The 12421-nt window shown below is 38.5% G+C and overlaps 1 protein-coding gene across 13 annotated transcripts in view; it reads right to left on the reverse strand.

Moving 5' to 3' along the window:
* Positions 1 to 12421, reverse strand: part of ERC1 (ELKS/RAB6-interacting/CAST family member 1) — a 288797-nt gene that overhangs the window by 25417 nt on the left and 250959 nt on the right. For 11 of the 13 annotated variants that reach the window (XM_039383120.1, XM_039383129.1, XM_039383128.1 and 8 more), the window contains one exon: positions 9519 to 9620. In XM_039383120.1, the coding sequence (XP_039239054.1) occupies positions 9519 to 9620 (102 nt within the window). Of the gene's footprint in view, positions 1 to 7892; positions 7960 to 9518; positions 9621 to 12421 lie in introns of all 13 variants that reach the window. The other 2 variants (XM_039383131.1, XM_039383130.1) reach the window with 1 other exon arrangement.

A 12421-nucleotide genomic window follows, 5' to 3' on the forward strand; every position in this document is an offset into this window, starting at 1 on the left:
GCTGTTTTATTTCTCTAAGTTTTCTTTTGTCTTCAAAATCTCTTTGGAATCCAGCAACCCAGAAGCTTAGTTCTGGAGCAAAACAGGATGACCTAAGAGAATCTAAAATCTTCAATATATTAAAATCTCCTTCATTTTGTTCCTGTAAGTTATGTTAGTTACCAGGTTAAAATTTGGAAGAGTAAATTAAATTCTATAGAAAGTCAGACTTATGATACTGACAATGATAATATTATCAAGAGAAAAAAAAAGTATTCCCACAGCAAGTACAAATCGTTTAATAACCATTTGCAGCTTGTACATGACACTGTGGATTTAAATAACATTCTCCTGATCAAACTTCTGCAGGTGTAGTTAGGCAAGTTTTGATTTCACAGAATCCATTAGATTTTATGCTGATTCCTTCTCTACAAGCACGTAGCAGCTTGAGAATAAGTAAGAACAACCTGTTTATACTTTTAATCCATTCAAGCTTTCTAGCACTTGTTATCCATGCAACAGTGAACGAGAAAGCAAACACATCTCTTGCTGTGCTGTATTTTGTCTATTGCTTATTCCTGTTACAAAGGATAAAAGGAAACAGTGGCTAACATGCTTTTGTTTGAAAGCAGAACACATGCACTGGGAGACTGTGTCCATGGGAATGCTTATGTATCAGGGACTGTGTTCTTCTGTCTCCCTGTGTCTGTTCCATTGCTAATGGAAAACAGAAGGTATTTCTTAAGTAGTCTACCAGAGAACACAATCAGTGCTTTTCCTGTTCAGATGAACTATAACCTCCCTGTCTGCAGGTGATAGGAATCTTGGTCTTGTCATTCTCTAACACTGGGTCTTCATTCTGCTGTTGCAGCTCCCTACCTGATAAAAGATACTTTCAAAGCAAAGCCACATGAAGCCACCAAACACCTGGTTTATCTGTCTTTAGGAGTTCTTTTTAGAGTTGTTTGCTCTACGTTCAAATGCAAAATCCCACAAATAAACACACACACACACACACACACACACACATATATATAAGTTCTTATCTAAAAGTTACATTAAACAATCAGATGTAGCTGGACTGCCTGTGGTGAGCCTACTATGAGTTGGAACTGTAAATCCTGACATCTCCATCATTTATTATGAACTTTACCAGCCAGGAAAATATAGCGTCTGGATTGGCTACTTGCCCCTATAAATTTTTATTTTAGGCACATTTCTCTTGAGCTTATTTTCATAGTTAATATGTTGGAAAGCAGGTTTGGGCTTGATTCTTTTTCTAATATTCTTCATCTCCCCTCTCCCTCAGTTTCTTTCCTCCTAACTGACAACTAACAGGGCCTGGCTGCAGCTATTCCTCTTCTGCCTCTATCCTGTCCATGAGTGCCAGGGCTCAGCTTCCCTCTCCTTCATGTCACCAGCAGTGTATTCATAGTTTGTAGAAGCTTCTGACCTTGCATGATTGCATTCTGGGGTATGGATGAGCACTGCAAGAAATCTAAATGGTAAAGTAATCGGGAGATAGTACAGACTATCACACAAGATGCAAGCAACAACTGTCCTGGAAGTGGCCAGAAACAATAATGTCTGAGTGCAGAATTCCTACTTGCTAAAAAGACCAAGCCACTCGTAGGAGATCATATTCAGCTGCAAATCAAAAGAGAAAATAAGACACAGACCTGGCATAATCTCATTTGGCAGAAATGAATGATGGCCTTTTTGCAATTGTTTTGCTGAAAAGCACAAATCTGTACAAAAAGAAACCAGCCATCTGTTTTGAATGTTTTAGAATGTAAGTATCTATTTGTGTTCTTCTTTGATCTGTAAGAATAATACGAAGACAGTGATACAGTCCAGCTACACCTCTGTTGTGAGTGCTTAATTCATCCCAGAGCTGCAGATTACAAAATTCCATCTGGAAATCTTAGTCTTATCATTCTGGGATCAGAAAGAAGATGAACAGTGTATCAAGATCAGTTCTTCTGTGTTCATAGATATTAAATTCTTGGACAGAGAATACACTATTCTAAGATACATTAGTTACTAAATAGCAAAATAATAGCAGCAGAATTGTTCCCCAGAAGACTGAAAAGACCAGGAGCAGATGTTGACATCATCTTAAGGACAGCATTCTTCTCTAGGCTGGCCCATCCCAGTCTAACAGAGGTCCAGAAAAGCAGGGATGGAAATGAGGTCCTGTGATTAACTGGAACAACTGTATTCAAAGTGCTGCTCTTGCAAGGATTAATTAGTTACATCACCTTATTTGAGCTCATCCCATTAGGGTTCTTACTATAGGGTTCCCCATCTGAAAAATGGAAGTGAGGAGCCCTGGCTGTCACCAGGATGACAAAACACATCAGGCATCTTAACTCTCAGTCAGGACAAGTGATAATGTTTAAGTAAAGTAAGATTATTTCACATGGCTGCCTTAAAATTTTGCACAGGGTATGTCTCTAAGGCACTTTCACAATGCTTTTTACACATCTGGATGAAGAACTGTAATGAACATATTATACCATTATTACACACTACACAATTAGTCTGTAGATTTTTAGAGAAGGGAATAAATGACCCTTCAGATGACAAAAGATCACAATAAAGAACAAGAGAGAGTGGTCTAAAGAGCTTTGTTCAGCATGCTGGAAGAGCAGCTCCTTGAAATGTTTAACATATGGATTATTTTCCCTTTTTTTGGGGAGGGAAAAGAAAGTATTAATAGAGTCAAATACAAATCTAACATAATTTTGGGAAAAAATTCAACATGAGGTATTAGAATCACTATCATATCACTTTAACAAGACTATTTCAGAATGTTGTGCAATAATAGTACCTAGCACTTATATAGCACTTTTCCCAAGCCAACTTCCACTTCTACAAAAACTTCAGCTCATTTTACAATTAGAGAATTTGAGACAGGAAGAAAGAGAACAAGTGAGTGGTTGGAGATGATGCCAGGAAAGAATTTATCTTCTGAACTGTGGTCTAGTACTGTGTCCAGTAAATTACATTGTAATACGAGCCAGGCACGAAAGCTTGGTGTTTTTGACCATTCTGCATGATCTAACAATTAAAAAGACCATATTGAAAATAAATTTATTCAAAAGGCTTATGAGGTCACAGTGTAATAAGTGACAATACTGAGAACCTAAAAAGTATGACAGTAGGATGAGCAATTCTCTACATGCTGCAAGCATAAAATGTGTCTTGTGGAGAAAAGATCACATTTATGTAGTGAATGGATGCCTGTGTAATCATTTGAACATGGAACTCACCATGAAAAAGATATTTACTTTGCTAAAAGAAATCAGTATATGAATCCAAGCATCAAATAATGTAGAAAAAAAAAATCAATGTTCTTCTCAAACGTCCCAAAGCATAGACATTTTCAGTGCTGTAGTGATCAAAATGAAAAATTCATGGGGTTTAACAGCTGTGGCAAAGGTTAAATTAAGTCCTGAGATGTCCTGCCCTTACTGGCATTATTTCTATCCCTCTTACTCTCCCATCATAGTAGTTACAGTTCTTCATGCTGCTACCTGTCACCTATTTCTGCCACTTTCCTCTAAATGTGTTTGAATAGCCATGAACACTGGCTGACTGGGTGTCCACTCACTGTGTATTTCCTTTTAGCTGTAAAATGGAGTAAGAAATACCTCCTACACAACAGAAAGGAAATTGTGAATGCTCCTTCTGGGCATTCCTAGGGGTGAGACAACATTGCTCTGCAGATACAAGTTGGAAACACATGGCTTACAACCCTGAGCATTCAGTTGGGTTTTGCATACATCTACTAGTATCAACTTCTCTGTGAGATTTAATTGTTTCTATCATTCTTACAGGAATCCTGTTTAATACCCTTGTTCTAAAACATGCAACACAGGAATGTCATTCAAGCTCCATTACCCTTTAAAAATCACAAATGGCTATTTAGAATTAAACTGGTTTTGGAAACAATATATTCATTAATTATGTCCTTCAGAATATTAGATGCTCTTTATTAAAACCTATAGTTAAAAATTTCAAACTGAATTTGTTAAACTTTCTTCATATTGATGGCTTTCCCTCTATTTCAGTTTTCAGATTTAGATGACTCGTCTACAGAAAAACTCTCGGCAAACTCAAATTACAACATTAAAAATGTAGCCCTTGGTAGAAAACACATACTTGTAATCTGGTGATGTTGAAAATTATAATTTACACTGATTTTGACAAGGAGTGTAGGAAATTTATTTGAATTGACTGTTTTTTCAGGTCTTAAAAATGAGTCAAATATTTTCCTGTAATGACTTACTCCTTCTTTCCACCTCTGAAATCTTAAGAGAAGTCTCAAATTCTGCTAGTGTCTTCAGTGCTCAACCCACAATACCTACTCCTTCTGTGCTAAAATTTGTCAAACTCAAGTATTAAAGAAAAATGTCACAAAGAAGAGGCTTTTTGTCTTGCAATATTTTTACGGTAATAGGAACTTGCCAATATCTTCATCATCTTGAAATATCCCTATTTTTAGGCACTCCAGTTCCACGCTAGCTCTTTGACCATTCCACTGTTACTCTAATAAGCATAATATTAATTTTCAGATTTTGTTCCTGGAATTCAAGAAAAACCAAATGCTTTGCTCTTTAGCAGGAGTATCAGTGACTTCAGGACTTGTTCACAGTTGTTAATAAAAAAATGCTTCCACAGAGTGAGTTCAAAAAGCTTGCCTAATGACAGCATCTACTAGGATTCAACCCTTACTGCAAACTAGAGCCATGGAAGATGGGAAGAAAAATACAACAGCATGCATACTTAAAAACACACAAGTGGTATGTATAAATTACATACCAGGATTAAACTCTCAGTTCTCAGGATTTCAGTTTTGCTCTTCCTCTGTTCTTGCCCTTAGCACTTCAATTCTGTCCTTGCTTTTCCCTGGGCCCTTCCATTTGATTGATCTTTCACTCTTCCAACCCTTTGTTGTGACCCTGTGCCCCGTACACCCATTCAACAAGAGTGGCCCTCCTCATTTCTGATGGGCAGGGGTGAATCAAGCAGATCTCTGAACCACACCCACACTTTCTCCCATCGTAGGTAGCACAGCTGTGCTTCACAAGAAAACTAGACGAACTGAGACATTTATGTATGGAAGCTTTTCTTCTCCTTCCCCCATATGGCACAGGCATGGTACAGATTTACAGAGGAGATACATGTGCATGCACACATACCCTTCTGCATGTACGAGACCTCATAAAGTGTAAATTCATATTATTCTCAATAACAGTGAGTAATAACTATTTAAGATATTGGCCAGACCATTTTAGCATCTGAGAAAGACAAAGGAGCATCCTCATGTGAAATCACACTGGAACACGCTTGGGTATAGAGGAGGATAGAGCTCCATCTGGGGAATAAAAGGAGTCATAAGAAATTCACACAGCAAGGAAACAAGCCTAGAGAAAAAGGCTAGGAAAGACTATTTCAGGACGAAAGATGGTATTTACATTAAATTATAAACTGAAATGTAAGCTACCATTCTCTGGAACTACAGGAAAGGTGCATATGTTTAGGAACAGTGCTCCATTTCAGGGGAGATCTATCTGATAATGCTGCCATGTACACAACTGGCATAATTAAATATTAAATTCAGTCAATTCTGGAATGCTGGAGGGGAAAAGCCTTAAACCCTAAAACATAAAAATAAAATAATGTAGTTTGCTACTGTACATAGTTTTCTCGTCTCCATTTCATCTTCAGTATCGACCAGAGGTGATTGTATGCACAGACCTAAAGGAACTCTAAAAAATAAACTTATTGCCAAGTGTTTTGCTATTAGTTACTTTTTTATCACTGTAATACGTAAATTTTAATTTAGCACGTAAATTTAAGTTAGGGACTCTGTAACTTACATTACCTTAGCTTTTACAAAGAGAATAAGGACTTTTTTTTTTCAATACACATGGAATATCATGGTAAAAACAGGAACTCTGTTGGGAATAAATGGCTTGGGATGCATCAATCACCTTTATACTTTCCCTGTTGATGTATGCAAGACAATCTTGAGGCTGACAAGTTTCTCAGATGAGATGCATGTAAGGCAAGGATGCTGGCTGACTCATTATTTTGACTAGGATACTCTGTAACTCTGTAACATGCTTTCCTGAGGAAAATGCCTCCAAGTAGAGAGATAAGCTGTATTTAATGTCACCCACCCATTAATTCAGTAAACTAATAGAAACCATATTCTTAGCACATTTGCATTCATAAATGTACCAGCAGGTGGGAGAGGAAAAGAGAAAGATCTTTCTATCAGTGTTTTCCTCACAAACTCCATGTTTGCTCTAGAAGGAAAATCAGAATCATTCCTACCTTCATAGTGAGTGTCCTCTTCCTTTTCATTCATTTACTTACCTGATCTTTCCTGTTTAATTGCTGTGCTTCAGCTGATCTTTTACAAGCATTACCTCTAAAACTTTTAACAACATACACTAACACACAACCATTGCAAGAGTGGTGATTCAAAAAGAATGTGAAATCAACAGCGAGTGTAAATTAATGAAGCATTTTATCAATTTTTCCACTAAAGAGATTTTCTCAGTTGAAACCCCAAGGCATGAAATTCAAGTTTGACACTGTCATAGTTGGATTAAATTTTTCAGATGGTTGACTTGAAAAAAGGGATTTGATCTATACAGTCAGACAGACATGTAAGTCTGTAGTTAATTGAGCAAGTGTGAAGAGATGAGAGTGCCTTATTCTTTCATGAATGTTTTACAAATCTAACATAAAGGAAAAAATTTTCCAAAATGCAAGAGTCCAAGATTTCCACAGAAATTTTCAGAAGTTTTCTTTCAAGTAACTAGTAGGAAAAAATCATATTGTGCAAAAAAATGTGAAATATTTTTTCTTGAAAGTATAAGTGAAGAAAGAAAAAGTTTCATATAATTTTTTAAAATACTGTTATTGCATTTTAGTCCTTCAAAATACTTTAAGTACTTCAGAGAAATGTATTCTGCTTTAAAACTACTCCAAGGTATAAATGAATCCTATGTACGGTAGCCTAATAATGGGTATTGGACTTTTAAGCTCTATATCAAGGCTCCCGGTCAGTGAAGGATGTTTTCTTAGCTAGAGAACAGGCATGAGGAGAAGGGCTCTGCCCTGTGTAGTGCCCTCTCTTCTGGAAATGGGAGTTGTCATGGGGACAATTTGACAGCAGAAAAGAGAAAATTGTGGACGTTGACATAGAGAAACAAAATGTACTTAAAATGAAAAACAGCTACCAACTTCTCCCCCATTGTTTTGAAAGAATGAGGGAGATGGAAAGGAGAGCGGAAGGTTAAGGGGATATTCCTCTTTGCCTTCAAATTTATAGACAATTTATATTCGTAGTCCATATCAAGAATCATCTGTTGTGAGCTGATAAATATCTGTGACTGGTTAGGTCAGCATGCATGGCAGCAATCTCAGCCGCAGATCTTAACATGCTTAAAACCTTCAGGAGGAACATTATCTTCAGGAGGAACATTATCTCTGAGCAAATTCTTTACAAACCAGAATCGAAAAAGCATACATAGATTTGGCTACAGTGCAAACTGCTTTGAAAAAGAATCCGACTGAAAACATTTCCCCCATGAAGTCAATGATAAATGATATGAGAGACATTTCCTGTTCTCTCGTCCGCATTAAGAGTTTGCTTTGCACAGAAACTCAATTACATGCCCTGGAAAGTTCTCCCCACATCGTGAAACAATGATATGGTGATTAGAAGAGGAAAATCACAAACTACACATAAACACACGAGAAACACCCTCATGCAGAGACTGTCCAAGCAAGGGGGAAGGAGCACAGCCAGGTTTCACAAAGCACACGGGAGCGAGATGTGGGAGCGACTGTCGGAAACTTTTCTATTGGCAAGAGAAGTTGATTCTCACCGTTCTGAACAAAATGGCTGAACTAAGAGCATCTGACTGGTTATGCCCAAATACCCTCCTCCTCATCCTAGAGGTGCAGAGGTGGCAATGGGAGGAAAGCCCCAGAGCAGCATGGGAATGAAATAAAGAGTTGGTTAGTATTTAAAGCACATAGGTAAGTACAAATAGTAGTACAAAGCATTTAATTCCTTATGCAATATTCTGAGCTACCTTGAGGTACAGCTTTCTTTGCTCTCTTGTAGGCTTTGTCAGCTTTTGAAATGCCCCTATGCAAAGGGAAAGTGCAATCAGACCCTCCTCCCACCCCCTCTCCTCCCTATTGCCCTCCCCTGCAAGGTCTTTGCAAGAATTTCCGTAAATGTTTAAATTGTATTTCTCTTTTACATTTTATCTTTTCATTTCATCTGTGAATGCTATGCTGCATTCATTTGCAAGCATGTTACACAGTTACATTCTGGACATGGCTTCAGCTGTCTAACATTCATATCAAATTAAGATTAAGGAATCTATTTAATTTGCAGTATTAGCAATTTCCCTCTCCTGAAAAAGGTAACACCAACATTTTCCAAAAACACTGCAAAAAATTCAAGCCAGTTGAGGAAGGTATTAAATCAAGATGCAAAAGAAAGCTGCTTTGAAAATGAGAATTTTTCTGTTTGTTTCTTTGTAAACACTCCTTATTGTCTTCTGATGCAGATATCAAAGGAGATTTTTAAAGATCTATTTTTTGCAGGGTGAACATGCAATTGTTTTTTGTCATTTTCCTCTTGTACCTTACCCACGATTTCTGTGTATCACTAGGTTGGCGCTTAAAGGTCTAGACTGAGATGCCTCCCTTCAGACCTCAACAATGTCTAGATGAGTCAGAGGGCAAAGAGGAGCACCAAACATGCCTTCACTTCATTAAGGCAGTGATTAATGATCACTAATATTTTAATTAAACCAGAATGGATGAGATTGCGACATGGGATATGTAATTATGTTGGCATTTTCTGTGCTACCCAAGGGATGGTTAATCTCTCTGATAGTTATCACGCACATGGCTGTGCTTTCTAAATGACACAGGAGGCTCCTCACCGCTTTGGAGATGGTAAATTGATTTTCCTTCAGTTCACGGCCCATTGAGTTTGTGAGGGAGCAGTCTGTGCTCATTTGGCACCGAGGCCGAGATTTCCTCGTGGGAAATGAAGGGAACTGCTCATATACAATCCATAGATCAGAAAGCTGATCCTGGAGCATGATTTCCTGCTACCGAAGACAAGAAACAGTCCTGGACACTCCACACACTCAAGCAGTAAACCTGAGCTACTAAAATCTGAGTATGTCAGACAGGACTCGAGTCTCGCGTTTTAAGAAAGTAATGTTTTTCTCCTCCTTTTCAGTGTGCTCCCTCTTCTCCGCCCACTTAATAACAGGTTGGTACTGGGAACTGTTTGTTCACATTTCAGGAGTTTTCAACAAAGGCAACACGACAGCAACATCTATTTCTGCTTCATAACTGCACTCCAGAATATTATTTTTGTTCCAAGGTACTGCAAGCGGGTCAGGGAAAACTACATATGACTCAAAATAATCAGCCCTCAAAGTAAAAATGACCTAAAAAACAAAAGAAGAGAGACACATTACCTGGTCAGGGGAGGGTTTGTGGTTGGTTTGGTTGGAATGGGATGAGGATTTGAGGTGGTCATCCTCATAGTTGTCAGCCATTAGCTTCATACGGTTCTGAGTCTATTAAAAAAAACAAAAAAGAAAGAATCTCAGTCTACCTTCTGATGTGATCACAGGGACTAAAGGGAACAGGGTATTTATACTATTCTGCATATCCAAAATCCATACATGGAAAAATATAAGACACATGCATAAAACATCAGTTGAATTACTGTAGAGGATTTGTAAAAACTGGGAGACACATTACACACAGTTCGCTTTGAGGCTAAATTAGTTTTGCAATTTAATGGCTTATCTGACTTTTGCCTACTAAAACTTGTGTTGTACAAGAAATGACTGGCCAGTAAAATGTGAATTATACAAAATCCATCCTGTGAGAAAATTACAAAGTTAATAAATAAATCTTTGGGAAGAAAAAGTGACACAATGAAGATTTATAAATTAAAACCTGAACACAGTCAAGTAAAGAATTAGCAAAATGTGAAACAAGTTTCTTAAGTTTTCTTCAACTTCTTGGAAGATTTCAAGTTCCAGAAGATACATAATTTTTAAAAACACACAATATGAAATAAACTGTGTAAGAATAAATGGAATACTTTACCTTAACAAAACCATCCTAGGCAAGCAATTGCAACGAACATGAAAATATACTACATGGCTGTGTCTGCAAAGGAGAGTGTTAGTGAGATAAAGCCCTTTCAACATACTATCCTGAAATGAGGTCCCCAAGCACCTATAAACACACCTCCACAGAAATAAGGAAAGAAATGCACCTGGAAAATGTCCCACTTCCCCAGTAGGCCTTACAAAGGCCATTCAGGCAGCAGTGATACTCTGTGAGTAGCCTAGAGGGGACATGGAAGAGCTGGGGGAGGGTCTTGCAAAGCAAAGAGCTGCTCCCCCTTCATGTTAGTTGGGTGCCAGTGCCACTGGGAAATCACACCTGGAGCAGACCCAAAATGGAGTGACAGCACTTCACAGAGGGCAGACAAAGCCCCATTTTGAGCTTTGTGAAATCCTTGTATTCCAAGGAAATAAAAAGGCTAGTCAGACCTATGTTAGAGATGATATACAGTAAATTATATACAGTTAGACATATGAAATCATCAGACATGCACTAAAATTAAATGTCTTAAAATGAAAGCTCAAACCTCACAGTAAAAATGCCAACTGTTGATTCAATCCCTTTGTAACTCCATGGTTTCTCACTGAAAACCCTAATTTTAATGAGCATCTCGAGGCTAGAGAATGCAGATTCTACTTGACTCTATTCAGAGAATCTGGATTTGATTTTATTTTGGATTAATTTAACAAAAGCTAATAGTAAATTGAGCTTAAGCAATAAGCAATTTAATCATGCAAAATTTTTATATTGTTTGCTCTGCTTTGTCAAACAAGTTTTGAATTCCAAGTCTGACTCATCATTCATAAATCACTACTTGAAACATGCTACATTAATCCTTAAACAATCAGTTTATTGTAAAGGCACTTCCTTCATATTTATTATTTTATTATATTTAAGGTTGTCTCTTCAACAGTTTCTTCTTTGCAATGAGAAGAACCGATTTTAAATGATTTCACATTTCTTTGGAAATTTTTGGTTTTGATAATAAATAATAAATCCTTACATGACTTTCAGCATGTGTGTGGAAAAAATCTATTGAAGACCAGATGTTCAGCAGAATGTTAGCACAGCACATTAACTTTCCTGAGAGAAAAAGTAGCTCTTCCCAGAGAGAGGCAGCATGTTTTATGGTATTGCATGAAAAAAGCCCTATGTTAGCTCATACAGGAAGAGGAGAATATAAAGAACATAAAGACCTAAATATTTCAAAGAATCACGGAATGGGTCAGGTTTGAAGGGACCACAGTGGGTCATCTGGTCCAACCTCCCTGCTCAAGCTGGGTCATCCTAGAGCACAGGGCACAGGATTGCATCCAGATGGTTCTAGAATATCTCCAATGAGGGAGACTCCACAACCTCTCTGGGCAATCTGTTCCAGAGCACAGTCATCCGCAGAGTAAAGAAGTTCTTCCTGTTCAGGTGCAACTTTCTGTGCATCATCTTCTGCCTGTTGCCTCTTGTGCTATTACTCAGCACCACCAAGAAGCGCCTGCCTCTGTCCTTTTGACACTTTCCCTTTGGATACTGATAGACATTGATGAGGACCCCTCTCAGTAGTCTCTTCTCAAGGCTGAACAGACCCAGTTCCCTCAGCCTTCCTCATAAGAGAGATGCTCCAGTCCCTTAATCATCTTTGTTGCTCTCCACTGGAGTCTCTCCAGGAGCTCCTTGTCTCTGCTGTACTGAGGAGCCCAGAACTGGACAAAGCACTCCAGATGTGGCCTCACCACGGCTGAGGAGCAGGATTGCCTCCCTTGACCTGCTGACAACGCTCTTCCTAATGTACCTCAGGATATCCTCGGCCTTCTCGGCCACAAGGGCACACTGCTGGCTCATGGACAGCTTATTGTCCACCAGCACCCCCAGGTCCCTCTCCTCAGAGCTGCTTTTCAGCAGGTCCCTCTCCACATCTTATCTCTCTCGAGTTTGGTGATGCCCCTGTCCCCCTTCAAATCTAGTTTAAGTTCTCCCAATAACCCTTCTAAGTCCTAAGCTAAGATCCCTTTTCCCCTTTAAGACACGTAGACTGTATTTGTTGTCGTTGTTGTATAAACTGGCCCATGATCAAAACCCACAAAGTTTTGCTGTTTATACCAGTCCCGAAGCCAGGTGTTCATCTGCACGATTTTCCTGTTTCTTGCCCCATCATGCCCTGCAATTAGCAGGGCAGCAGAGAACACGGCTTGTGCTCCAGATCCCTTGACCAGTTGTCCCAAAGCCCTGAGCACCCTCTTGA

This window comes from Pipra filicauda, unplaced genomic scaffold (assembly GCF_003945595.2).
Source record: "Pipra filicauda isolate LSUMZ 115617 unplaced genomic scaffold, ASM394559v2 scaffold2_size9829703_pilon, whole genome shotgun sequence".
Taxonomy (NCBI): domain Eukaryota; kingdom Metazoa; phylum Chordata; class Aves; order Passeriformes; family Pipridae; genus Pipra; species Pipra filicauda.